Below are 27,819 nucleotides of genomic sequence, written 5' to 3'. Positions count from 1 at the left end.
AATATAAAATGTGCCGGTATTTTGGGTCACAGTGTTTTACTGAATTCAACTCTTGAGCTGCGGGAGGTTTCCCAGCCTTGCCACTGATACAGCGTAATGTGTTGAAATAGACCTGCGAAGTAGGACACATTAGTTCTAGCTGCATTTTGGCTTGGATGACAGCCGCCCACATTAGGAAGGCATTTGCATGAGCATGCCTCTGTTGTATTGCCTGCCTACTGCGTGATAGCATGGTGGGACGGAAGGCTGCTAAACTGAGGTTAGCCCCTACTGAGCTTGGCAAGAGCGCATCTGCCTTAGCGGCTGTCGAAATGCAGAGTTTTCCAAAGATCAGACGTTTCCCTCTGTTTCCTCTCTAGCATAACTATAATTTCAAACTGTCATGTCCTGCTGAGAGAAACATATTAAAGTCCCAGATCACAAATAAGCATGGCACTTCCTTTTTCAGAACTTAAAATGCAACTACTGATGGATGGCTGTGTATGCACGTTGTTTACTATAAAATCAGCATATCGGCCAAAGCAAGCTATTAACTAAAGGACTTCAAAGAAAATCTTGTTGCATTTGATCACATGCATGCTGTGCTGGAAAACTGAATGGCAATATTGTATATTGAGATTGATTGAGGGGAAGGGAGTGGGTATTAAGGTGAAGTTAAAGGGAGAAAGCACAAAACAGTGAAAAAGGAAAGTACATGTATTACCTGCTCAGCGCCCAGGTCCAATCCATAATACTGTATTGAAGTTCAGGATGATACTTAGTGCAGGAAAAATGTTTCCTGCAGTTTCAAGTGACAAGCAGTGTCAACTAGAAAGCAAAAACTTAGGCTGTATATATGACATGGACATATGGCAGAGAAACAAAGCTTTTCATCACTCCAGTCACAGAACTTCTTGATTTACATCATCTGCTATCCTGCCTTCTAGCTTCCCTGTTCACTTTTGAACTTGGCTGCAATAATCGTAGAACTGCAGAACTGGAAGGGACCCTGTGAATCACTGAGTTCAGCCCCGGTCAAGGAGGCACAGTGGGGAATTGAACTCCCAACTTGTGGCTCTGCAGCCAGATGCCTTAACTCGCTGAACTGTCCAACAGTTCTACTCATAGCAGTTGAAGAATGGACAGATTTCCCTACCAATGATGTGTTGAATAATCTGTTTTAATGCCAAGAGATAATGGCTTCATACTTATAGATACAGCATAAGCTTTTGTGCACTGCAGTCCACTTTGTTATATGCATGCATTGTCAAACTAAGTGGGCAAATATTGATATGTATGATTAGTGCAATAGAGATAAAGGGATGTTGATTGTTTTTTGCTGCAACAGAGTAACATATAGGTATGTACTTAACAGAGTGGAGAACAGGCCAAAACAAACAGGGTTTCATCGGGGGGATGTAAAGTTCTATAGTTAATTAGGAAGAAGCAGGTACACAGATAAATGATGGGTGGCAGTTGGACTAATAGTAGTAATGCATGTGAAAAGGTTCTCAGAATTTTTATAGATCATGAGTTAAATATGAGACAAATGAGAGGCAATGATACCCCCCTGCATTTCCGAGTTCTTCTTGGATATCATGATTATGGGAATTGTCATGGTGAGCAGCCGTGCATCTTATTTTACCTCTAAATTGCTAGATGCAGAGTTGTTCCATCAGGATTGGGACTGGGATCAGGGTGGACTTGAATCTTTCCCCTTGCTTCCTAATTCAGATATCTTCCAGCTTTCCACTTGTATTGCTACAAGCAGTAGTGAGCAAATAGGAGTTCAGAGTGGGAGTATTCTCACACACTCTATCTGTCTCAAACTGCAGGTTTTTTCCCTACATTTCCTGCTCAGAAGGGCATGCTATATTGTCCAGCTGGAGAAATGAACTTAGTTTTCTTCTCTGGGTTCTTATGGGTTTCATGGGGGATCTATCCTAAATCATTGGCCAGTTGTCTTCTCCCTAACCAAGAAAGTTGTAGCTAGGAATGGCAGGCAAAAATGGTTTTACATTCAAAATATGGTGGTTATCCATAATGTGCGAACTATTGGTTAGCTTAGTTTCTGTTGCAAAGGGCCTGCAATCCGTGTGCGCCCAGTTTTGCTCCCTTGACCTTGTTTAAATTGAATGGGCAGTTTAAATTAGAACCTGCAGTGTTTCCATGTTAAACATATGGTTTCCATGTAGGGTTCAGAGCAGGCTGTCTCTGTTGATTTGTTGAGGCAACCTGCTATCAAATTTCTAATAAAGGAGTGGGGAAAGTAGCTACTGAATGCCATCTGTGAAGGAGAAGTAAAGCTTTGCTTTATTTTTTTCAGTCATTGAGATTGTCAGCTTGTGGTGAAGTAGCAAAGATGTTGCTGTTCATTTGGTGGTGGACCCACAAAATGGGTCCACAAAATCTGTCTGCTGCTGAGACAGATTAAAAACAGTCCCTGAAACTGGCATCATTTTTGCCCTTTAGCAGCCATCAAGTGAAAGAGTGAATGGCCATTTCCAAAATAAGTGAAAAGGAATTAGACAGAGAGAGATCCTCCATTCCCCCAATTCACTTCAATCTCAATAAGAAAATAGCACGATAAAGGGATCCAATCATGTACAAGGTGGCTATTTACATATCATCAAGAGAGAGGACACCAATGTGCAGCAAATTTCAAATGCTAATTTATATGTACAGATGCAAAATTATAAATTACATTTATAAAATGTAAACAGAATTACACTATATATCATGTGAATAAAGAAACGATGACCAGGTGATCTGAGAGCTTGCTGAACACTGGTATCCCCATAGCAGGTGGTTTGCTGTTTTTAATCTGTGTAAATCATCTTTAAAAAAAAAAAAAGAACAGATGGGAGCAAAAAAATCAGACTCAACAGAAAAATAAAGAGTACAGCAATTAACAATTTATACATAAACCCAATTAACAGGTGATCACATATACAGGCGTACATTCATATGATGTTGACATCTGTAAATCATGGCCAAAACCCAACTGGTGTTCACGGAGGGATCGTCTAAATTGCTGCATACAATTGCAGATAATTGACAAGATGTGAGAATGTGTGCTGGATGTGTGGCCAGGTGCATGACGGCGTATGACCAGTGCATGCCAGAGCAATCCATACATTCACTCCATGAACACAAATAGGATTTTAGCCTATGAATTCTAATTGTAAGGTTGTAAAGTCATGAATTCACTGAATGATACAAAGAAGGCATTTGTCTTTCTAGTGCTATGAGTCTTCTATTCAGCAAAAGAGCACAGACTAAGTCCAGCCCAACTTAAAAATGGCACAGTGAGAAATCGAACTCGCAGCCTCTGGCTCCACAGCCAGACGCCTACGCCACTGAACTATCCAGCAGTTGTCTTATAGTTCAGTGAGTGAATGAATGAATGAATGAATGAATGAATGAATGAATGAATGAATGAATGAATGAATAACATCCTCTCCCTTAAGCACAGAAGAACTAACTGACCATTAAGAGAAATTGCAAACAACACACTGAGTATTTCAAATGCTTGAACAAATCAGCAAGTCATCTTAATTTGTAGCTATTAATGCAATTCATGCAAAAATAGTCAATTTTCCACAATACACTGGCACTTGTGTACAAAATGTCATTGTCACAAAAGCAAAAACTCTATCAAGAACAAGGGAAAATTTTTGAATCATCCTCACCAACAAGGACACGAATGCAGTATTCCATACATTCACTCCATGAACACAAATAGGATTTTAGCCTATGAATTCTAATTGTAAGGTTGTAAGGTCATGAATTCACTGAATGATACAAAGAAGGCATTTGTCTTTCTAATGTTATGAGTCTTCTATTCAGCAAAAGAGCACAGACCCATTGGTTAATTTCCAAGAAGCACGGAGATAATTTGAAAACTATTGCATGTCCACAAATTTCAAAGATTGATATTCTAATATAAAAATAGCACAAGTAATAACCTCTCCACACAAAAAGAAGCTGAAACTGAGCTTAACACATATTTTAATTTGCTTCACATATATGTGAGACAAATTACTCAAGCTTTGATTGGAAAGGTATGTGATGTCAAGTTTTTGCTGAATAAATGTGCAGCTTGAGAACCACAGATATAGCAGGTACAGAAGCCAGAGCTATATTCTGTTCGTTAGGCAATGTAGGTTCATGTAATTCTTCATCCTGTTCATTCCGGCTTGATAGGAGAAATGCCAGAGTTGAGTGACTTGGAATAATAAATGCCACATTTCAGATAACCAACTTTGTGTAACCTAAGTGCAGTTATAGAAAGTGTACTGTTTATTATTTACATTTGAAACAACATATGCTAATGCAAAAATGGTTCCAAATGGCTTGCTTCAACAAAAATGGAAATGGCTTGTGGAAAGCTTCACACAGCAGCATATTTGAGTACAGGACTGGCATAGAAGTGCTACAGAAGGGCCTATTAAGACAAGTAACTTCCAGCAGTGACTTTGGATGCACACGTTTCACATGTACAATAACAACTGACTTCATAAAAACCTCAAACTATGCTGAAAAAATCTAAGACCTTTATTTAAATTCTTCTTACAAGTTCCTACCCCCTCCCAATCCATTTATAGGGTTAGTTTTGATTAAACGAATATGATAATTAAAATATAGAAATAATGGGCTACTAAGAGCATGCACCTTGTATAGAGGAAGAATTGTGCTTGGTGAAGCTCACTGAAAACATGAATCGGCTTGTGAACAAATTGCAACCTTCCTTTTGGCCTGTTTTACTGTTTTCCTCTCCACACACAATGTTGTGCCGTAATTAGGCTTGTGAAATTCAGTGACTGTGCCCTGGGAGGAGCACATGGGAAGGTGGAAAGCTGCAGGTGGCCAATAAGGTGGCATGTTGACTCCCAAATTCATTAAATCCTAGCTTTCTCTGTATAGTGCTGTCCTCTGAAGATGCCGGCCATAGAGACTGGCAAAACGTTAGGAAGAAACATGGCCAAAGAGCCCGAAAAACCTACAACAACTATTTCTGTGTATAATTTTGCTTGTCTTAAACCTAAATAGTGTTTGCAAAATCACCTTCATTTTGTTACTTCCTTGTAGGGCATGAAAAGTTTCAGGGGCCGAGACCTTGCCTAAAATTCAATTTCTGTATAGAGAAATCAGTTACTCTGGCATTTTACGAATGGAAGGCACAGCTATGAAATTTCTGATTCTTGACCTGTTTTACAGTACCTCAATAAGGAATTTTAAACAATGCACCATTCCTTACCTCCATACAAGAGGAAAACAACCAAGCCTTCTGTAATTTCTTTAAAATCCAGGCTAAGTATGGGATTTTCAGATTTTTTTTTAAACTACAAATCCAAATCCCAGTTTCTAAGCAGGCTGCGAAGTCTTCCAGTTTAAGCATATCTCCCAGGAAAGCCACATATAGTTGCCTGTATGTTTCTTTATTTACAGCAGAATTGTCAGAATAGAGAATTAAAGGATTTATAATAATTATAGTAATAATAATCTTAGAATTGTAGAGCTGGAAGAGACCATATGGATCACTAAGTCCAACCCAACTTAAAAATGGCACAGTGAGGAATCGAACTCCCAGCCTCTGGCTCCACAGCCAGACGCCTAGGCCACTGAGCTATCCAGCAGTTGTCTTATAGTTCAATGAATGAATGAATGAATGAATGAATGAATGAATGAATGAATGAATGAATGAATGAATGAATGAATAACATCCTCTCCCTTAAGCACAGAAGGACTAACTGACCATTAAGAGAAATTGCAAACAACACACTGAGTATTTCAAATGCTTGAACAAATCAGCAAGTCATCTTAATTTGTAGCTATTAATGCAATTCATGCAAAAATAGTCAGTTTTCCACAATACACTGGCACTTGTGTACAAAATGTCATTGTCACGAAAGCAAAAACTCTATCAAGAACAAGGGAAAATTTTTGAATCATCCTCACCAACAAGGACATGAATGCAGTAATTCCTCCTCTTGGCTAAAAAAAGTGACACCTTTTTCTCAGCCAAGTCTCAATTAATTTGTTCCTTATGGAGGACAGATGAGAATGGCTGTTGGTTTCTACCAATCACCTGTGTCTTCTTGGGCCATCCCAGTTCCCATTGAAACCATCAATAAGCTATTAGTTTGTCTGATCTTTTGAGAAATTTTGCATTCAGGCATCAACACTGATTTCCACTTACCAAAATCTGAGAATCAAGAGTACCTGTGTTGGAAGGAAATTCTTTCCACACAGAGGCCATGAGCTACATGGAAGCAATTCTTTGGAAGCTAAACACTTTTGACTTCTGTTCCAAAGCTCCAGGGGCTCCCCTGTGATTTTTTTCTTCATTGTGAATCCATGGGGGCTGCCATGTGGAAGGAGCAAGTCTTGAATTGCCCAAAATCACCAATGCCAGCATGACTTCATCAGCAACAGCAGTTTTCAGTAAAGACTTCCCCTTCCTGTTCTGCAGCTCCCATGGCTTCCTCACTATGAAGATTGTGGGATGGAAGGGGAAGGTCCTAGCAGATTCAGAAAAGAAGTTGGAAATATTAAATTTTCCAAAAAATTACAACTGCTTGTCACATGATCAATTTTATGTGGTACATGTTACAGGATAGATGGGGTAGGTGGGGCTCGTCAGCCTTGGAAGGCAACCCACCTAGGAGAAGGAACACTCTGATTTCAAACCTCCACTGCCGTGTGGCTATATCCACTGAAGGAAAAGGCTTCAGGAGTTAACCTCGAGGCAAAATCCAGAGCTGGAGTCCCGGAGGCAGTTCGTGTCATTCTGTCAACTGCGACGTCTCTGGAACCAATTGTATTGGCTCTTGCCTTTCTATTGGACTATTTCAGTGATGTGAAGAGAGGGGATTTGCTGCTTGGGTAACAGCCTATCCTCCATGTTATTTTAACTGGGCTTTGTGCTCTGGAGAGGACACTCCAGCTTCGCGTACAGCCTTGAAACAACACGGAAAGAGATTACAACTCTCGAATTGGCCGTCTCTCCCACACTAGATGCTGTTCCAAGTCCTCCATACAGAGCACATTACCATAGTCTCTCAAGACTGAAGGATGCCTAACATAACTAACATAAGTTACAGGAACCGGATATATGATACAAGTTACAGAAACAGGATTTCAGCCAACATATGAAGGCAATTATGAAGTAATTCTGTGCCCTACAGTTTCATCTCATTTGGTTAACTTGACCACAGTGCATATTACACACCTCAGAGGCTTGAAAGCATTTGTTGTCTAGCTCAGTGGTTCTCACTCCTGATGAATCTCTGCGAAGGATACAGTCAGGTACAGTCCATTGGTTGTCACCGTGGTGGTGCAAAGAATATTTTCCTCCAAATATATAGTTTCTAAGGGTCCGCATACCAAGACAGTGGGTTTCAGGCTGTCCCACTAATCCTGGTGCTAATGACATGTAGAAATGAGAGCAGAAGCTGGGAGGTATTGGCAAGATGATGGGAAAACAGAAGGCTGAAAGAACTGCTATTATAGCTTGTGGAAGAGGCAATTTCATACCACCTAGCAAATCCTATTACTTGGCAGTCTTTGAATCTTCGCTGGACCAATACGTATTAAGGATGAACTCAGCCTTTTCCTTCCACCTTTAACCTTGTTCAAATCAAGATCAGCGAAGTGTCATAGAATTGTCTTGGTGGTTATTCTTCTTTGAATTGAGGTGCAATAGCAGGACCTATTTCTGAATCCAAGCTCAAGACACAGAGAGAATTTTATAAGCAGGAGAAGCATTAAGTGGAGCTTTCTTCCTCCTTCGGAGCATAGGTATCAGAAGGCTTGAATTTCAGTGACTTCTGGCCTAGGCTTTTGTGTGTCTTCGAGTCAACAGTAAAGAAAATCTCTTTGAGATTTACAGAGGATGGAAGATCACAAAAGGCAGGCAGCAAGGTCGTGGTTAATTAAATGTCGTGGTTTCTGTTGAGCAGTAAAGTATGTGGTCTAAAAGGACAAAAGGAGCCTTAAAAAGCAACAGCTTCAAGGAAGGAAGACATAGTAGGCCATAGACTGAGATGCAAGGAAAGGAATTGCAAGTGAGATAACATGGTGCAAATGAGGCACAACCTTATGGTTGCTGCTTACATAAATTGTGGGTAAGAAGACCTATGTCCTGTTTGGGAGACTGCTATGTTATAGTGATGTGCACGTCCATTGTATCTGACTTATTTCTTTTCTTTAGATATCAATGAATGTACAGTAAGGAATGGAGGTTGTCAGCAGAGATGCACGAACACTCTGGGTCCCTACCACTGTGAATGTGATGCAGGTTACAGACTTCATGCTGATGGATCCACCTGCATAGGTGAGTAAGCATTGTAACATCATTGTATCAGTCATATGTTTGAGGGAAAGGAGATCTACAAGAACAGAAGAGGGAAAAGGGGAAAAATATTGTTCTTTTTTTTTCTATTCCAGATTATGTCATGACATGTTGTCAAGTTGTCAGGAAAGCTGTCAGCTTTGTCCTGACTTTTTAAAATTGCTTTTAGAGCAGTTTTGATGCAGTTGCCTGTTCTCTTTCCATTGTGATTCTTCTGGCTCTTAGGGTGAGAGAGATGCCAAATAAGGTTACCTCATGTGACGCTGTATCTAATGGATGCCAGATGCTTGCTTGTGGAAAAAAAATGTGGTTTTAATTTTTTTTTCGATGTTACTCTGCTTAGACAGTTTACTGCAACTTATTCAGTTTTCTGAAATAAGAGCAAATCCAACACGTGGTGCCTAATAGCACCCAGCAAATGAAAAATGTATTGAAAGAAAGTGACCGAACTTCTGTAGGTGTAACTATGCCATGAAAGGCTGATGATGTCATCAGCTAGGGGAGTTTTTCAGAAATTAAATACTTCCTACTTCTATTCCATGGCTCCCAAGGTTCCCACATATTTGCTTTAATCATGTGTAAGCCCTGGGAGCTGTGGGATGGGAGGAGGAAATCTAGTCACTGAAAATCTTTGTCCTCAGGATGAACAGGTTTGGCGGACTTCCCTGGGGAAATAATTTCAGTAATACAGATCTCTGATATATTAGAAACATTGACATCTCTCTATGACCAACAAGTACGTAGGAATGTAGGGCACTGCCTTATACAGAATGAGACCTTTGGTCTATCCTAACCAATATTCTTTATAGTGAATGCCATTTTAGAAAGCTTTCTAAATTTTTCTCAACTTGAACTGGAGATGCCAGGGCTTGTCACTGGGACCTTCTACATGCTAGACAAGTTCTCTGTCACAGTTCTTCCCTGACTATACAAGTTATGTGATAAATTGAGTGCTCCATGTTGGGTTCAATTTAGATTGCTTCACAATGTATATTGCTTAAATTTTATGTAGAATACTTACATAAATAGCCTGGAACTGCCCTGCTAGACTCAGTTTTTTGCTTTTTGTTTTAGTTCCATTCCTTGTGTCCAAGGTTATCCTTAAGGAATGATGGTTCCTTTTAAAGTTATACCAATAGGGTTAGGAGCCAATTCACATCAGCCTGAAAACTAGCCAGGGATGGGGACTTAAGTTGTGGGATTTGCTGTCAGGTTGGACATGGCAGCGAGTCAACTCGGACTTAACTAAGGGTTGTTTTTTTCAATGACTTGGATTCAACTTGAAACCTCCTCCCTTTCTTCTGGGGGGGGGGGGAGAAGCTTGTTTTTAATAGGGACTTGGACTTGTGGATTGGGACTTGGTATCAAAGACTCAGAATAAGACTTGGGAATTGGACTCAAAGACTTGTCAGCATCCCTGAAACTAGCCATGTTCAGAGCAGTAAATTTACTGAACATGGTTTATATAGCTTATGAAGCTCAGATGTGCTATGAACTGAAATATTGTTTCCCCAGAAAGTTTTTATCTATCTAGTTCAGAATATGAACATCCCACAGAAGGACAATCAATAGGTTTCCCATTATATCTCGAAATACCATGTAATTTTCCATCCTAGATGTTAATCATAGCTTAGAAAGAACTGTGCAAAATCATTGAAACCTAGTTTTTAAGGGAAGAATTGCTCCTTTTAGTGGTACAGGGCATTTCTTGGAAAGTTCTCATATTAGTAACATAAGAGCTGTACGGTCCCTTATCGTGTCTGACCATATTCTGATTCCTTTTGCCCTAAAACCTCCTTTTGCCCTAAAACCACCTAGTTACATAGCTGAGTTAAAGAGGCTTTAGTAAATAGTTAAATAATTAGGTCAGATAGCCAGCAGCCATGTTGTTTTGTGGTGTCTGGAAACTGAAACACCCCAAATAATTTTCCTAAGCCTTAAAATCATGAGGATACTGCCAACAACTGTGTCAAGTCTTTTCACTTGATGTTCTCACCCTTGATGCTCTAGACATGGTGTGTTGTCATCACATGGTGTTTTTGTGTCCCTGTTCTGTATCATCTGTTGACTGGGGCAGAGAGACTCACCAAGTGATGACACTGCATCATGAAGTGAATGTTTCTACACACCCCAGGTGAGAAAGTGACATGGGAATGTATTCAGCAGTAGCCTTGTGGAGTACATAATCAGCTCACTCAAAATAGAGGGTCTAGAAATGCTTTCTCCCTTTTAAAAATAAATAAATAAATGATCAAGTGACCTTGTGTGTGTGTGTGTCATCAAGAAGTTTAAACACATTTTAAAGAGATTAGTTGCGTTTTCTTCCCTGACTGACTGAAATGTAAAGGATCAGTTTAGTAGAAAGCACATTTTGTCAGCCACATTAGCATGAACTGATACTATTTTATAGGTATGTGCACAATCTGGGGATAAATGTGCAAAAACAGAATCAATGGTATTTGTGCAATTTGAGAGCAAATGTAAGTGGAGTGAAGACCTGCTGATCAGTTTCAAGGTAGAGCAACACCACAATGGTTTCTCCATATCCAATTAGGTATTCATAGGGTTAATATATATAGTGATTTGAACTGAGGAAAGGGAGAAATGAAAGTAATATGCAGTACTGTAGACTAAATTGCTGGCACCAAAGGAGAAGCTGAGTCTAAACTCTTCCCTGGACACTCTAGTCATTGTGTTCCTAGGGGAAGCTTAGGCTGAGCATATATAATCGCTCACAGTTGTTCTACCAGCCATTTTCTGGAGTTGTGTGGTAAAGAAAAATGCATGTGTCACTGTCTAGATCAGCGGTCACCAACCTTTTTCGGCCCACGGACCGGCTGGGGAAGGCGGGGCACCCCCTATGTGCATGTGCGAACAAGTGCGTGATTGCTCTCACACAGTTGCGCACACTTGTGTGCATGCACAAAGAGTGGCGCTGCGCTCGTATGGGCATGCTGGAGCTCACAGGCAGCCGCAAATGGGCTGTGCAGGGGTGAGTGCATGCAGGGGGTGAGAAGTCTGTCTCGGCGGCCAGGTCCGGCTCAGGCCACGGACCGGTACCAGGCCATGGACCAGGGGTTGGGGACCTCTGGTCTAGATGACTTATTTGCATTCTGGAATACTTTTCTGTACTCTCGAACACAAGTTAGTATAGTAAACCTTACTGAAGTATTACGCTGTTAGGATTGAATGCATGAGAGGCTGTGGAAGGATGTTTGATGTATGGGCTTTGAGTAGATAGGTCAGATGATTTACTATTTCCTCCTTCTATCTGCAGAAATAGTTGCTTGATTTTTCTGTTCATTTTAACGGAGAATCTGGAAACTCACAGATAGCCTGTTGAGGAATCCCTAGCCTCTGTAAGAATTATAGCATGATTATGGGGAAAAGAACACTTTTTACCACATTCTTCCCAATTTGCCAATTTGAAACAAAAGGTGCATTAACATGCACACACAACATTAAGTGAAGAAGACTAGCTCCTTGGTCAAAAACAGGCATACAACTCATCTAACACTCTTGCATTTTAAATGTGTGCGCAACAATGTAGCAGGTAGTGCAGTTTTGCGTAAGTTGCACAAAAATAGTTCATGCAGATGTGAGAACTCTCACCCGAAGTATTTTAGTTTTCAGACAAATAGCTTTGTTAGCCGGTTTGGCAGAAGCAGAAACAGAAGTACTGTGGTGCTTTTAAAACTAACAGATTCATTTCAGTGTGAGCTTTTGTGACTTACAGTTTACTTCAGGCACATGAAATAAGTCTGTCAGTCATCAATGTGCCACAGTGCTGTAGTTGGTAATGATGATGATACAGAAACTGTTTTATCACCTTTAAAGTGGATATTGTTTGGCACCATGGCAGCTGATTCTGCGCTATCGGCCTGTCCAAATATTAGAATCAGCAGCAGAAGCTTTCTTGCATGTTCCAAGGGAGTTCTGAGTTAGATAACAGGTAAGGCTTTTTTGGTGGCAATCCCCAGAAATTCTCCACCTGCAGTTAATCCTTGCGTCTTTTCTCTAATGGTGTCTGTCCTACCTCAATGTTTCTTGGGTTGTTAGGCGTTCTAATTAATTTCATAGAATAGCCGAATTAACAGCTGCTTTTAGAGGATTTTCTTCTTCTTCCTGGAGTTTGCTGTTTTGCAACTTCTTTTTAATGATGATGCTTTAGTGTTTTATTAACTTCTTATTATACATTTTTAAATATACATTGTATTTCTTTGTTTTTCTTAGCCATCTTGAAATTTTGGAAAGAATGTTTTTTAAAAGGAGAGGAGGAACATACTAGTATTAAAAAAATCACGCTCTTTACACCTTGTATAGATTAGTTATGTCGTCACAGTGGGGGAAAATGACAGCCAATAGATACTTTAACTTGATATATCAGAGCAATAAGGCATAAAGCTCCAATTAGTGTTGACAAATACTGCAGAAAGGCTTAAAACATTATGTAAATCTGCATATCAGCACAACCGAAATTGTTATTCAAAGCCACATCATCATCATTATCATCACCATCATCACCACCACCATCATCACCACCACCACCACCACCATTATTATTATTATTATTATTATTATTATTATTATTATTATTATTATTATTATTATTATTATTATTATTATTATTATTATTATTATTATTATTATTATTATTATTATCATTATCATTATTATTATTATTATTATTATTATTATTATTATTATTACTACTACTACTACTACTACTACTACTACTACTACTACTACTACTACTACTACTAGAGTCGGACCCGACTGGACTAAAAGTCAAGGTGAAACCTTTACCTTTACCTATGCATAACAGGTCTCACTTTATTATTACAGTGGAGTCAAATCAAAAAGTCTGTAAGTCAAGTCTCCATTGACCTACAGTGCATTGAAAACCGATTAATCCCGTAACAGGCCATTTTTGTTCCATTTTGGTTTTTTTCTGGTCTGTAAGTCAAATCTCAGGCTGCAAATCAAACCTGAATTTTGTGGCCAGAGAAGTCTGTAACTCAAAAAGTCTGTAAGTCAAGCCGTCTGTAAGTCAAGGGTCCACTGTATTATTATTATTATTATTATTATTATTATTATTATTATTATTATTATTATTATTATTATTATTATTATTATTATTATTATTATTATTATTATTATTATTATTATTATTATTATTATTATCATCATCATCATCATCATCATCATCATCATCATTCTTCTTATTGTTGTTGTTGTTGTTTGCCTTTTCTTTTAGCTGCCATTGCACAGATCTATTTACAAGAGAACCATGTGTCATGTGTGCATTTAGCACCTTGGCTGAATTGTATGGGGGAGGCGGGCAAGTCTTCTTTTTTGAAGATTGTTTGGAAACTGCACTGGATGCAGAATGCAGCTGCCTGATTATTACCTGCACCTGCCCATGGCACTGGCTACTGTTTTGATTCCAGGACTGCCTTGCACAATATGAACCAGTTCACCCCATTTAAATTTATATGAGTTATCCTTCTCACCCTTTACAATTAGTCTGCCTTGATGTTTTTTACATGCCAGGTGTTATGCCTTTGATGGCTTATAAACTTTTAGACTCTATAATTGCAATCTATCGTGTGTTGAGGTTTATATGAGGTTTTATTGGGTGGCTTTAAGTGAACTGTCTGCTGTTTTTATAGTTTTGTCTTAGATTTTTAGTGTTGTTGCTGCTCTTAGAGACCCCGGGGCTTTGCACAGATGCATCTGGTATGTTCTTGTTTTCATCCACCAAAATAAAAAATCCTGCACTGGCTGAGATGTGGGATATTTGCTGATTTCTGGAGAGTTCTAGTGTTTTGAAGGGTAACAGCAGCGTGGGGTTAGAATCAGGGTTAAGCTTTAGAATATGCATTTCGTATTTTTGCAATGCACTGGGAATTACAGTGCGGCCCATGGATTGGATCGACATTCTGACAAGCAGTGTATGTCAATTCTACTTCTCAGCATCGTGGTTCATTGAAAAATGGTGTGGGGCCTTTCCAAGGAACATGAAGAGGAATTCAGCTGAACATTATAGGGACTGTACTGATAGCAAGAGCATTTCGAGAATCAGATTGACTATCCAGGGAGGTTCTCTCTCTCTCTCTGGAGGTCTTTCAGCAGTTCAGGGGAAGGACGTGCCAGCTCTTTATTCCTAACATGGATGAGGATGATGCACCAGGCCCGCTTCAGCTAACGACAAGTTTACTTGTTTGATGCCCCCCCTTTTAAAACAGTTTCTCAAAAATGGTGCTGTTAGAGATTTCCAAGAATAATTGCATGATTTCAGCTGATGCCAGCAAGCCAATTACTGTTTCAAGTTGCCTGAAAAAATCGTAGCTCTTCTCAGAAGTGCTATTTTTGGATTGTTGATATACCCTTACTTACAGTATCTTGTAGGGCTTGCAAACTCTAACATCACTGGCTTTTACATATGTTTTTACGGTATTAGCTATGAATCCCTGTGCCATCGATAATGGAGGATGTGAACATCAGTGGAATTGCTTCCACTGTCAGTATGATACATCCTACCAGCTGAAAAGAATAGGAAGGACTGAGAAAGCAAGTCTGAAACCAGAACATCGACTATCGATTTGGAAACATCACATCAACCCAAAGCCTGTGCTATCATGAGAGAGAAGGTTGCAGCTCTAAAAAAACTGGGTTTATTTAATAACACTTACAAAGTTTTATCCATATATTATAACCTGCCTATAATAAGGAAACACTAGGTATAGTATGTAAATGTTTGTTTTGTACTGAGCTTGAGGCAGGACAGGTTGGTTACTTACTCACTCACTCACTCACTCACTCACTCACTCACTCACTCACTCACTCACTCACTCACTCACTCACTCACTCACTCATTCATTCATTCATTCATTCATTCATTCATTCATTCATTCATTCATTCATTCCCCACCTTAAGAAGGACCCAAGGCAGCTTATACCATTACAAGACAACTAGAAATGGGCACTAACAAAGCAGAAAAAAAACATGAACGGGGATGGTATGTCGTTCAGTTTATGGATTACATTTTGTTGAAACAAAACGAAGTGCTGGACTTTTTTCTCTGTAACACTTTATTTTGCTTCAACAAAACGGCATGGCCACTCCTCCCCCTGCACCTGCCCCTGAACCCACAGCCTCTGCATCTTGTCTTGAAGCCGCCTCAGCTGCCACTGCCAACAGGTGAAGCTATTGTCACCTCTGCCACCTGCCTCACAGAAGGGTGGCAGAGGTGACAATAGCTTAAAGACAAGATAAGGAGCCATGGGGAAGAAAAGGGGAGGGGAGGAGTGGGCCAATGTGCAGTTGGACTCTGGTATGAACCCAAAAAACAAAACACAAAATGGTTTATTTTTCAGAGGGTTTGTAGGTAGCCACGAACCATCATAGACCATTGTTTTTCCTGTTTGTGCCCATCGCTAAAGATTATATTTAAAGCTAAAAACAATAAGAATGAAAATGCTATAAAGGATCAAACAAATACCACATTATAAACAGTAAAAAAAAGCATCTCCAAAAACATATTCAAAGCTGTAAGGTGCAACCATCCAATTAAAAACCCAACTCGGGCAACCAGTCAGTAGGGAAAGCTTGCCTGGAAAGAAAGGTCTTCACCTGCTCAGGGGATAATCTTCTGAAAACAGGGGAGGAAATGGTGTGTCCGAAAACAGTAGAAATAAATCAAATGAGACAGAGAGGTTATGTGGTAGCGAAGAATTCTTACAAATTACTTACTAATTCTCTATGAAACAGGTTATCTCAACATACTGAGACAACCTTTTGTGAAATCATTGACCACATGACATTTCACGTTCCAATATGAGGCGAAGAAATTGAGCTCTTTTTTTTTACCCCACTGAGGTATTCACTGTCTTTGTTCAAAATAGTGTCTTCATAAGGCAAAACCTGACGCACAAAGCAAGGAGAATCAGCTGAGTGATCAGAGGGACACCAGCAACCCAGTCAATGCTCCTGGTTTTAAAAGTCCATATATCCATTTATTTAATTTATTTAAAATATGTTTTACCCCTCCTTTCTCCTTGAAAAAGACCCAAGACAGCTTGCAAGAGTGAAAGACAAGGAGTATACAATGGTGGTTAACATCTTTAAACGACAATATTTAAATCTAGGTAGCAGCAATCAAACTTTTGTTCAATGTATGCATTTTGCACAAAAACAATCCACTCTCATCTATACCAATATATTACCATCTGGTGGTGATAGGGAAACCATTTTGCGGATTCTTATTCTTTGTATGAGTTCAGACAGTCAAGGATATGTAATTTAGTAGAGAGAAGGGATAGCAGTTGGGGAGAGGGTAACCTGGTAATAGGAGGGGATGGGAACTGGGAGGTTAATGGAGAAGTTAGATATGACCAGCACGACATTCAACTCACAGGAACGACAGGGAAGAGCGAAGGTTCATGTAGGAAGAGGACAGGGAAAATACTTTATTTATTTATTTTATTCGATTCATATCCTGCCCATCTGGTATATTCTACCACCAGATTACTTTGTCAATGTTCCTTTTTTGAAACAATTTAGAAAGGAAATACGGCCTTAAGTTGTCGTTCTTCCTGGCAAGTGTTATTAGTTCCCATTAGCTGTGAAAGCTGGCCACGTTCTGCACTTTGCTCTTGCATCTCTGTTGATCCAGTGGAAAGTTCATTTGCCACATTTTGCAGCCTAACTTCACTAAAATTCCCAGGGCAAGCTCATCAGTACTTCAGTGCCATATGGTCTGTGTTCGGCATCAAGGTTTCCATAAGATATTTATAAGAAGTTATGTTTCCAGTCTTGTGTTTCTGTTGCTCCATGTTTTTGCAAGCGGCACTTTGCCTGTAGGAGACAAGTTAAAGATGTGGGAAAGGTCACTTCACTATCACTTCACAATGTGTGAAGGGAAATGACGAAAAGGCAGGGATAAAATTAGAAAAGGCAAAAAATAGCATCGTGAAAAATTGGCAAAAGAGCTTCAAAATATCAGAGTGTAGGAAGCTTTGGCCCGCCAAAGTTTTGGGTCTACAACGATCACAGTCTTTGTTATTTGTCATGGTAGACAGTCTAGGGGTTGATGCTTAAAATCAGGACTGCTAAAACTTCCCTACCTTTGTTTTATGGTTTCTTTGTGCCATGACTTTCTGTGCTTTCTAAGATGTTAGGTAGAGCTCTCCTGTTCCCATCACATGACACTTTCCCATCCTCCTTACCTGGAAGTACTGGATCTTGATGTTGTGGTGGCTAGCTCAATTGAAATGCTGACCCAGTGTGCAGTTGCTGTATAGTTGGAAACCATTATTGTTTCCACTATCAGAGGCAATGTGCGATAGTCTTGTATGTGTGCCCTGTTTGAGATTTCTCATAGACTGGATGGCCACAGAAAGCTGGACTGGAAAATATTTGGGTCTGATCCTCCAGAGCCGTTCTTATATTTTCAAACCTCATGCTATTCTCCTGAGCTATGTGGACTTCTAAGGGACTAAAGTTTGGGCACCAGATATTTTGGACTACAGTACCAACAATCCCTACCTATTAACCATGTATGCTGGGGCTTCAGTCCATAAATATTAGAAGGTCACCAGTCATCTGTCCTATCCTAGCAGATAGATAGGATTATGTGGTAGACATGGTGTCTCTAGATTTTAAGAAAGCAGATGACATCGTGCCACCACAAAGAGTCCCCATGGACCAGAGCGTGCCAGGCCCTCCTGTCTTCCACTGCCTCCTGGAGTTTGGTCAAATTCATGTTGCTAGCTTCAATGACTCTGTCCAACCATCTCATCCTCTGTTGTCCCCTTCTCCTCTTGCCTTCACACTTTCCCAACATCAGGGTCTTTTCTTGGGAAATTTCTCTTCTCATGAGATGGCCAAAGTATTGGAGCCTCAGCTTCAGGATCTGTCCTTCCAGTGAGCACTCAAGGTTGATTTCCTTCTTTAGTCTGCAGGTTTTTTTCACAGGGATATGGGAGTAGTGTGAGAACTGAGCGGGGAGGTGCTCAGCCCAACACTTCAAATAACACTTTCTTATCCAGCCATGAGCTGCCTATGTATAGGAGAGTTCTAATGGGTTCTACCTGTGGGCCACCAGCTACCCATGGACTACACACTTCCCACCCTCAACTTAGGCTCAAGGAAGTCAATTGGCATATGCAAGTCTGCCTTCCCCCACTTTATTTGCCACTTCCCACTTCATAGCATCTATTTTTCTGAGGTGTCTGGCTTGTTCTGCCTAATGATAAGAGTAGCCGTGATGGGGGCTTCTGCAGTGTGGCTTTCCTGAATTCTTGCTTGTACTGGCATCATACTGGACAACTTTGACCCACAATTCCTTCCTATTCAGATATTGCTTCAGTTCATAGGAGCCAGTGTAGGATCTTCTCATGTAAACCTCTTACTTCTAATGTCAACTAAATGAGAAGCACAGCGAAATGGCATGTACCGTCTGAAGAGACTGCAAGGTGCCTGAGGACACTCAGTCATTGTGAGATGAAAGAACATGAGTGCCAAAGGATTAATAACTGGTAGAAAGCTGCAGTAGTAAGAATAAACCAGCCATTTACACAGTGAAAGTTGGAATCAGTGTGCTGGCCAAAAACAGAGCTTGGCAAGGTTAATTCTTTGAACCACAGCTGCCAGAATCTCCCTGCCAAGAAGACCAGCCAACAAACCTAACTCCATTCTAGGAGTTATAATAATCTAAAAAAGTAATTTTTCTAAACTCTGACCAAGAATGTATTTTGATGCATAATGCAGATGGGGGAAAATTCGTACAATTTCTATTTTTAGGTTGACTTACCTGATTTCTAATTTTGAATCAGTACATGAACCCAAATTCAGTTATTCTTCAAAATATACACTTTCTAAATTTTGAAGTGGATTTATCTAATTAAAATGCATAGGAACATCTGGGTCCTTTTTAAAGAAGAAAGTAGGGTAGAAATATTTTAGAGAGAGAGAGAGAGAAGAGGAAAGTTCAAAGTTTCTAATAACACAAAATAATATTAAATGAATTTTAATAGGGTAATTCCTTCCAAAATAAGTATATAGAGGAAAATTGTTTGCAGACCCGGCATGGATGAAGAGAAAAGTACACCAAAATGATATAAATATTCATACAATATTTATGCAAACTGTTAAGGGAAAAAAATCTCAGGAGAGAAGGTGGGATAAACCAGAACTGCCAGATTCGCCTGTAGTCAATCTGTAATCTATGCCAGCCATGGATTATCCAGAATTTGAGAAAAAAGAGTGAATAACACAGATGTTTTGGTGGTGAAAACAATTATTGCAGGCATCCTTCAGTCTCGAGAGACTCGTGCTCTGAAAATAGGACTTGGAAAAGCATCTAGTGTGGTTGTGAAGGCCAATTTGAGAATGACAATCCCTTCCACACTGAAGACAAATACAGTCTGTCCCCTGTCCAGCTCCCAGATTTTGCTGGTTTTGGGACTGACTCTTTGCCTTGGCTTGCTGAACAAGTGTCTCTTCAAAATGGGAGAGGCCATGCTGCACTACCTGCCTCCAGGCTGAACGCTCAGATGTCAAGGTTTCCCATCTGTTGAAGTCCATTCCTAAGGCCTTCAGATCCCGCTTGCAGATACCCTTGTATCGCAGCTGTGGCCTCCCTCTGGAGCGATTTCCCTGCACTAATTCTCCATACAGGAGATCTTTTGGAATCTGACCATCACCTATTCTCACGAAATGCCCGAGCCAACATAGACGTCGCTGTTTCAGTAATGTATACATGCTTAAAATTCCAGCTTGTTTCAGAACTACACTATTTTGAACTTTGTCCTACCAGGTGATACCAAAAATACATCGGAGACAACGCATATTCAGCTTTCTCTCCTGCCGTGCACAAAGGGTCCAGGACTCACTGCAGTACAGGAGTGTGCTCAGGACACAGGCTCTATAGAGCCAATCAATGTGACAACCCCAGACCTACTGGGATATATCACCCTATAATTAAGCTGCCACCAACCATTCCCTATAAGGAGTCACACAGACCAGGAATGGATTTTAACAAATAAAAGAACAAGGTTTATTTAAATAACAAACAGGGTAAATAAAAAGATCAAGTAAATAAGATACTGTAACGTGGCAAAGTCCCAAACATATGTGTAGCCTTTATAATTAAAATTGTAAACCGCCCGGAGAGTGCTTGTAGCGCTATGGGGCGGTATATAAGTCCAATAAATAAATAAATAAATAAATAAATAAATAGACCTGGATCTTGGTATACACTGTCAGCTTCTTATTAAGCCATGTTCTCTTTGTGAGTTTAGAAAACATGGCAGCTGCTTTGCCAATGCGTTTATCCAGCTCAACATCTAGAGAGTGTCAGAGATTCTTGAGCTGAGGTACACGAAATCATGAACAACATCCAATTGTTGTGTAGAGATGGTAATAGAGGGAGATGAGTTCACACTCTGGCCCATGACTTGTGTTTTCTTCAGACTGATTGTTAATCTAAAATCTTGGCAGATTAACTAAAATGATTCAAAAGTTTTTTGAGCTCTTCAGCAGAATGGGCAACAACAGTTGCATCATCGGCAAAGAGGAAGTCCTGCATGCATTTCAGCTGGACTTTGGTCTTCGCTCTCGGTCTAGATAGACTAAAGAGCTTTCCATCTGATCTAGTCCTGAGATGGACACCTGTTGCAGTTCCAAAAGCGTGCTTCAGCATGACAGCAAAAAAAAAAAAGAAAAAGAAAAAAATCCCAAACATAGTCGCCGTGATGACACAGCCCTGTTTCACTCCACTTCAAATGTCAAAGGGATCTGATGTTGAACCATTAAAAGCTACAGTGCCCTTCATTTCCTCATGAAAGGACCTGAAGATGTTAAGGAGTTAAGGTGATCATCCAATCTTTGGAAGTATTTTAAAAAAGGCTATCCCTGCTAACCAAGTCAAAGGCCTTTTAAAGATTTATGAAGGCCACAAAAAGTGGCTGTCGTTGTTCCCTACATTTCTCCTGCAACTATCTGAGGGAAAATACCATATCAGTGGTGGATCTATTAGCTCGAAATCCACACTGTGATTCTGGATAGACTCTGTCTGCAAGCACCTGGAGTCTCTTCAGCACAACACGGGCAAGCAGCTTCCCTGCAACACTGAGGAGAGAGATGCCACGGTAGTTATTGCAGTCGCCCTGTCACCTTTGTTCTTGTACAATGTGACAGTGTTTGCATCCTTCATGTCCTGTGGTACTCCACCTTCCCTCCAGCAAAGACAAAAGACTTCATACAGTTCAGTGCTGATGATCTCTTTACAGCTCTTCAGCACTTCAACAGGGATGTTATCCTTCCCAGGTGAAAACAATTATTAGAGATGGTAAAATCTCAAGTAGATCTTGAAGATCTTTAAAAGGATATTTCCTAGACTGGATAAGTGGATGGCAAAATGGCAGGTGAGTTTCTGTTGTTTTCCAGGGGGCATCTGCAGAGCCCACAGGTCAGGGACAGCATTTGGTGAAGCACTTGCAGCAACAATGACTATAGATGCACTGTGGCCTCTTATGCCAAAGACTCAGGACTACTCCTTTTAGAATCTCCCTTCTTTTCCTCCAACTAGGAAGACCTTAAAGAAGCATTTCCCTGGCCTGTCTCCATTCCAGTTGGGAGCATGCTGTTGGTATTGGCTTACTGGTTCCTGGGCTTGGAAGCTCCTAGAAGAGGCAGCCTGCACCATATTGCTCAGGGTTGTCACAGTTAGTACAGACTTGGAGGTCTCAAATTCAAGAGTGTTTGGCTGGTATAGCTCCAGACTCTAGGGCCTGGATTGCTTGGGTCTTGAGCTTGTTTGGCTCAGAGGATCCCCTTGTTTTCCTCCTTGGCTTCTCAGTCCATGTCTAGACAGCTGTTGCATACCTGGGAAGTGACAGGTTCCACCGAAGTCCAAAGTGGCATTTTGGTAAAAAGAAGCCTAACTTTAGATACATAACCATGAGATTTTAATTAGCTCTTAGGAAAGAGATCTTACTGTCACAGTAGAAAGTTTTATGAAAAGGACAGCCCAGCGTCAGGGAAAAGAGAAAATACAACATTAGGAAGTATTAGGAGAGAGACGGAAAATTAAATGATCCTAATGGTGCATTAATCATTGGGACAGTATGAGCAGCTCTTAAAAACAATAAACCATTTAAATATAAATATTGGTTAAAGAATTCTACAAAATAAATACATCAAGCCAAGAAACACATAGATGTGAAACAGAACAAATACATTTTTATTCTGCAGGGTTTTAAATTGCATCAACATTTTCAGCAAAAATAACAATCCTTATTATGTAATTGTCAGCATTTCTAATCTCATCCTTTCCTAGTATATATATTATTCCAACAAATCACAACATTCCCCGATGGGTTTTAAATGTTAATAAATATTATCCTGACCCTCATATGACAGTGCGCTTCATGCAGTATTGAGAAAGTGTTCAGCATGGAGTTATCAGTATAGTATTGAATTATTTGCTAAAATCTAAATTCGCTTGTTAAGCAGCTCTATCCAATTCAGTTCTGATTGCACTGGCCAGTATCCTCCTTGTCTGTTCTACTCATGCAGCCGTCCATTGCACCTGGTCATCCTTTTTCTGAGCTTGCATAAGAATTTATTTATTTATTTATTTATTTATTTATTGGACTTATATACCGCCCCATAGCGCTACAAGCACTCTCCGGGCGGTTTACAATTTTTAATTATACAGGCTACACATTGCCCCCCCAGCGAGCTGGGTACTCATTTTACCGACCTCGGAAGGATAGAAGGCCGAGTCAACCTTGAGCCGGCTACCTGGGATTTGAACCCCAGGTCGTGAGCACAGTTTTAGCTGCAGTACAGCGGTTTAACCACTGCACCACGAGGCTCTTATATCAATTTTATATCATTATATCATTTATATCAATATGGTGATCTCCACAGTCCCATTAGCCAGAGACGGCATGGAGCATGATGTCAGTGGAGTGTTACTACTCCGCAATCTCAAGGAACACTTGATGACGTTCTATCAAGTAAATTCTGACTTAAGCCATTCTTTCCAGGGTGTTCTTGGTATACTCAGAAGTTATCTTCCCATTCCTTTCTTCAGGGAAACTCTGGGACTATGTGACTTGCCCAAGGCTACATAAGCTGTCTTTTCTCCTTAGAGGCACAATACAGAATGGAACTCCCAACCCTACAACCCTAAAGGTCTGCAGGAATTTCCTCGGCCAGATTTCTGGGAGCTTTGATCAAACAGGGAAATGGAAAGGCAGGGCTAGGTTTTGTGGAAGTCGCAAGGAATTATTGGTGTGGGAGTCCTTGCCCAGCAAGTCTTTCTTAAGACAAAAACAAACAAAACAAAAAACAAAGCTTCCAGATCCACAATCCTTTGTAGCTCCCACGAAGTTTACTTCCCCCCGCCATTTTCTCCTGTCTTCTCCACAGGATGACAATGGCTGCCAACATGTGAATTCATTATCAACTAAGGGGATGTGGTGGCGCTGCGAGCTAAACCGCAGAAGCCTGTGCTGCAGGGTCAGAAGACCAACCAGTCATAAGATCGAATCCACGTGACGGATTGAGCTCCTGTGGCTTGTCCCAGCTCCCGCCAACCTAGCGGTTCGAAAGCATGCAAATGCAAGTAGATAAATAGGGACCACCTTGGTGGGAAGGTAACAGCATTCTGTGTCTAAGTCGCACTGGCCATGTGACCACAGAAGATTGTCTTCGGACAAAAACGCTGGCTCTATGGCTTGGAAACAGGGATGAGCAGCGCCCCCTAGAGTCGAACACGACTGGACAAAAATTGTCAAGGGGAACCTCCACCTTTACCTTTTTAAGAACATGAAAACACCTGTCAGGACTTTGATTGCTTGACTAAAAACCCAAGACATCCCACAGACCTCTGGGAATTATAGTCCACAAATTCCAACTAGAATAGACCATACTTAGAATTAGGCTTGCCTTTTACCCCTGTGCCACCGCCTGCTCAGAGGCTCATCCCACGATATCAGGTGCTTCATATATAATGAACACACTAAAGTGGTATAACCATAAATTGGTAGCTGACTTGCCTTAAATGTTCTGAAAAGATTGGTCATATGTCTGGCAATGGCAACAGGTCTGTTCTTACATGTTTTCAATGTTCATTTTTATTTCCTTCCTTCCTTCCTTCCTTCCTTCCTTCCTTCCTTCCTTCCTTCCTTCCTTCCTTCCTTCCTTCCTTCCTTCCTTCCTTCCTTCCTTCCTTTCTTCCTTCCGGAGTCAGGGCTCCTGCTGCTTTTGGAAGCTTGTTTCCAAACAATTCAACAGACTTTTCAGTAGTGCTTCAGCTGTAATCCCTCACAGCAAGATCTCTGATCATTATGACCCAGTCGTGGTTTGCCAGGCGTGCTGCAGCAATTATATTTGTTGAGCTGCAAAGGAAGCTATAGAGGTGAATGTCATCAATGTGAACTGCTGGCACCGAAAACCGTTGGCAGGAAGAGAGGGCTGGGGATGTATCTGTGTCAGATCTCTGCTGAATATTTTGGAAAGCTAAGCAGCACTGCAGGAAGCAGAGAGCATCATTGCAACAGGATGTTATCCTCCAAATCCCTTAATACTTTGCTTTTTGTTGTTGCAAAACAAGCTTGTGAATACAAAACCAATTGTATACATTGGCCAGTTTCAAAGAGACTTGTGTTTCTCTACCAGAGGGACATTTGAGTGGTTATGAACCAGAAAGAACTTTTTAAAAATGTGGTAAATATTGTGAAAAACGTTGCAAACCAGCTTCTCTTGGCTCTTGCCCACTATGTGGGTTGACTGGTGTATGTGTGACTCACACACAAAGAGAGAATATAGTTAAGCTGTCCTGTCTTGTAGGGTTTTTCAGAGAGCTAGTCATGTTAGGGGGAAAAAAGAGATCTCTTCTAGAAGATCCAAGAAATCATTGGCTAATTCAAGCCTAGAATAAGGAATGCTGAATGACTATCAGGGAAGCACATTATCTGACCTCAAGAGATGGTTGGGAACAGTATACTGAAAATCTATACAGAAGAGATTAAAAAAAGATGACAACACTTTGAAGGGGAATCCTATGATGAATAACCTGTATTTCTAGTAAGTGAAGTGAAAGTAAAAGTCATTCTGAAAGCAGTAGGAAGAAATAAATCACTAAGAGTAGATGGAATACCAATAGAACTATTTCAAGCCACAGAGACTGAATCTGTCAAGGTTCCAACAAGAATGACAATAAACATGGAAAATAAAATAACGGCCCACAGTCCCCATGAAAGGAATCCAGTGACGATTAGTATAGGACCATAGTATAGGACTGAAGAAGCTACTTGGATGAGTAGTGAAACATTTCAACCTAACAAGAAAGAAGTCCAGTTGCCACAAGTCAGTTTCCAGATACCCACACCTGGATGACAGAAAATCTTCGCAGATATATAGGGTCATTATTTAAATTTTCCATGCAAGCAAAATGATGTTCAAAGTGTTGCAACAAAGGCTTTTACTTTATATGGAGCAAGAAATACCTGATGCTCAAGCTGGATTCTGAAAAGGAAGAGCCACTGGAGCTCATATTGCAAACATTCCCTGACTACTGGAACACATCAAAGAATTTGAGATGAAGATCAGTCTCTGCTTTATAGACTAAAACATAGGTCTGATCCTCCAGAGGTAGAAGGCAGCAGGAAAAGAGGAAGACTAACAACGAGATGGATTGGCTCCCTAAAGGAACCACTAGCCTGATTTTACAAGAGCTGAGCAGGGTTGTTGAAGACTGCACTTTTTCAAGATCTCTCATTCATACGATTGCTATAAGTCAGAGCCAACTTGACAGCATGTAACAACAATCATATTGGTCTTTTTCAGGAATACTACAAGCAAAAGTATGATGGCACGTTTAAGACTAATACACATAAATCAATGAGAGTGTTCATGAATTACAGTCCAGTTCTTGAGACACGGGTGTAAAAATATGTTCTAAAACTGCTTTTTGTGGTTTGCAATTAATGCAGGTGAAGTATTCCCACTAAATCTTTTCACTTCCATAACACACAGCTTTCTTGGTGGTTGCTTTCAGAGACAGACCCCTGTGCAAGTGGAAATGGAGGGTGTTCGCACATCTGCCAACATGAAAGTGGACTTGCAAAATGTGAATGCTATTCTAGATACCACCTTTCCGCAGATGGGAAGTCATGTCCAGGTAAAAAGCTGGCAACAAAAATGGCAACAAAAATGGAAGAATCTAAAAGTTGACAATGTTCACAATCTCTTTGCATAATCAAGTCAGGCCTGATGTTTACAAGAGTATAAGACCTTTAAGTTGGTTGAATGATGAGAAATAAATGGAAGAATCTAAAAGTTGACAATGATCACAATCTCTTTGCATAATCAAGTCAGGCCTGATGTTTACAAGAGTATAGGACCTTTAAGTTGGTTGAATGATTAAAAATATTTGGAAGAATCTAAAAGTTGACAATGATCACAATCTCTTTGCATAATCAAGTCAGGCCTGATGTTTACAAGAGTATGGGACCTTTAAGTTGGTTGAATGATGAGAAATAAATGGAAGAATCTAAAAGTTGACAATGTTCGCAATCTCCTTGCATAATCAAGTCAGGCCTGATGTTTACAAGAGTATGGGACCTTTAAGTTGGTTGAATGATGAGAAATAAATGGAAGAATCTAAAAGTTGACAATGATCACAATCTCTTTGCATAATCAAGTCAGGCCTGATGTTTACAAGAGTATGGGACCTTTAAGTTGGTTGAATGATGAGAAATTCAGAAGGATGCCGTCCATACATATTTGGCAGTTAGTCTTGGGTTCTCCATGCATGGCCCTCAACCCTGAAATGTGTCTGAGAATCTTCAACAATGCATGTGGATTCCTTGGCTGAGTCATACATTTCGAAATGTTCCCCAAAAGTAGGCACTGGGGGGTGGTACGGAGGCATTGCTTATGTGCTCTGCAGCTAATCTTCTCTTCAACTCTTGTTTTGCAGATGTTGATGAGTGTTCAGAGGGGACAACCAGGTGCTCTCATCTCTGTGTGAACACTCTGGACTCCTTTGCCTGCCTTTGTAATCCTGGGTTTGAAATAGGAGCTGATGGAAGGCAATGTTCCCGTAAGTGACAGTGTTATTGCAGCTCTGTAAAGACAAGCATGTCGTGCCAGTTAGATTGATGAGATGGTGGGAAATGATTCCTTGATTCATTTGTGCAACCATTTTTACCCAAGAGAAGTTCTATATCCTTGGTTCAGGTTCTTTGCTTCCTTTTGTCTTTTAATAGCCATTCTGATCAGAACTCTCTCCAGAGAGTACATCATACTGAAGTTCCCAGTTTTGCAGAGACTCTTATGTAGAGTCACAGGTTTCTATATGCATGAGTGCAAATTCAGAACAGTGAACAATATCTCTTACATTAAAAAAAAAAGCAAACAGTGCCACAAATTTACCTTAAAGATGTTAATTTATCTTAACTCT

The 27,819-nt window shown here is 40.3% G+C and overlaps 1 protein-coding gene across 3 annotated transcripts in view; it reads left to right on the top strand.

The window, feature by feature from the left end:
• Positions 1 to 27,819, top strand: part of LOC110085536 (uncharacterized) — a 223,962-nt gene that overhangs the window by 136,199 nt on the left and 59,944 nt on the right. For all 3 annotated transcript variants that reach the window (XR_013543210.1, XR_013543209.1, XM_078389682.1), the window contains exons 3-5: positions 8,195 to 8,317; positions 26,413 to 26,535; positions 27,337 to 27,459. Coding sequence is in view for 1 of the 3 variants with exons in the window: in XM_078389682.1 (XP_078245808.1) it covers positions 8,195 to 8,317; positions 26,413 to 26,535; positions 27,337 to 27,459 (369 nt within the window). In the remaining 2 variants the exon portion in view is untranslated. The remainder of the gene's footprint in view (positions 1 to 8,194; positions 8,318 to 26,412; positions 26,536 to 27,336; positions 27,460 to 27,819) is intronic.

This window comes from Pogona vitticeps, chromosome 3 (assembly GCF_051106095.1).
Source record: "Pogona vitticeps strain Pit_001003342236 chromosome 3, PviZW2.1, whole genome shotgun sequence".
Taxonomy (NCBI): Eukaryota; Metazoa; Chordata; class Lepidosauria; order Squamata; family Agamidae; genus Pogona; species Pogona vitticeps.
The sequence above is the reverse complement of the archived record's forward strand: the minus strand, read 5'-3'. Positions and strand labels throughout refer to the sequence as shown.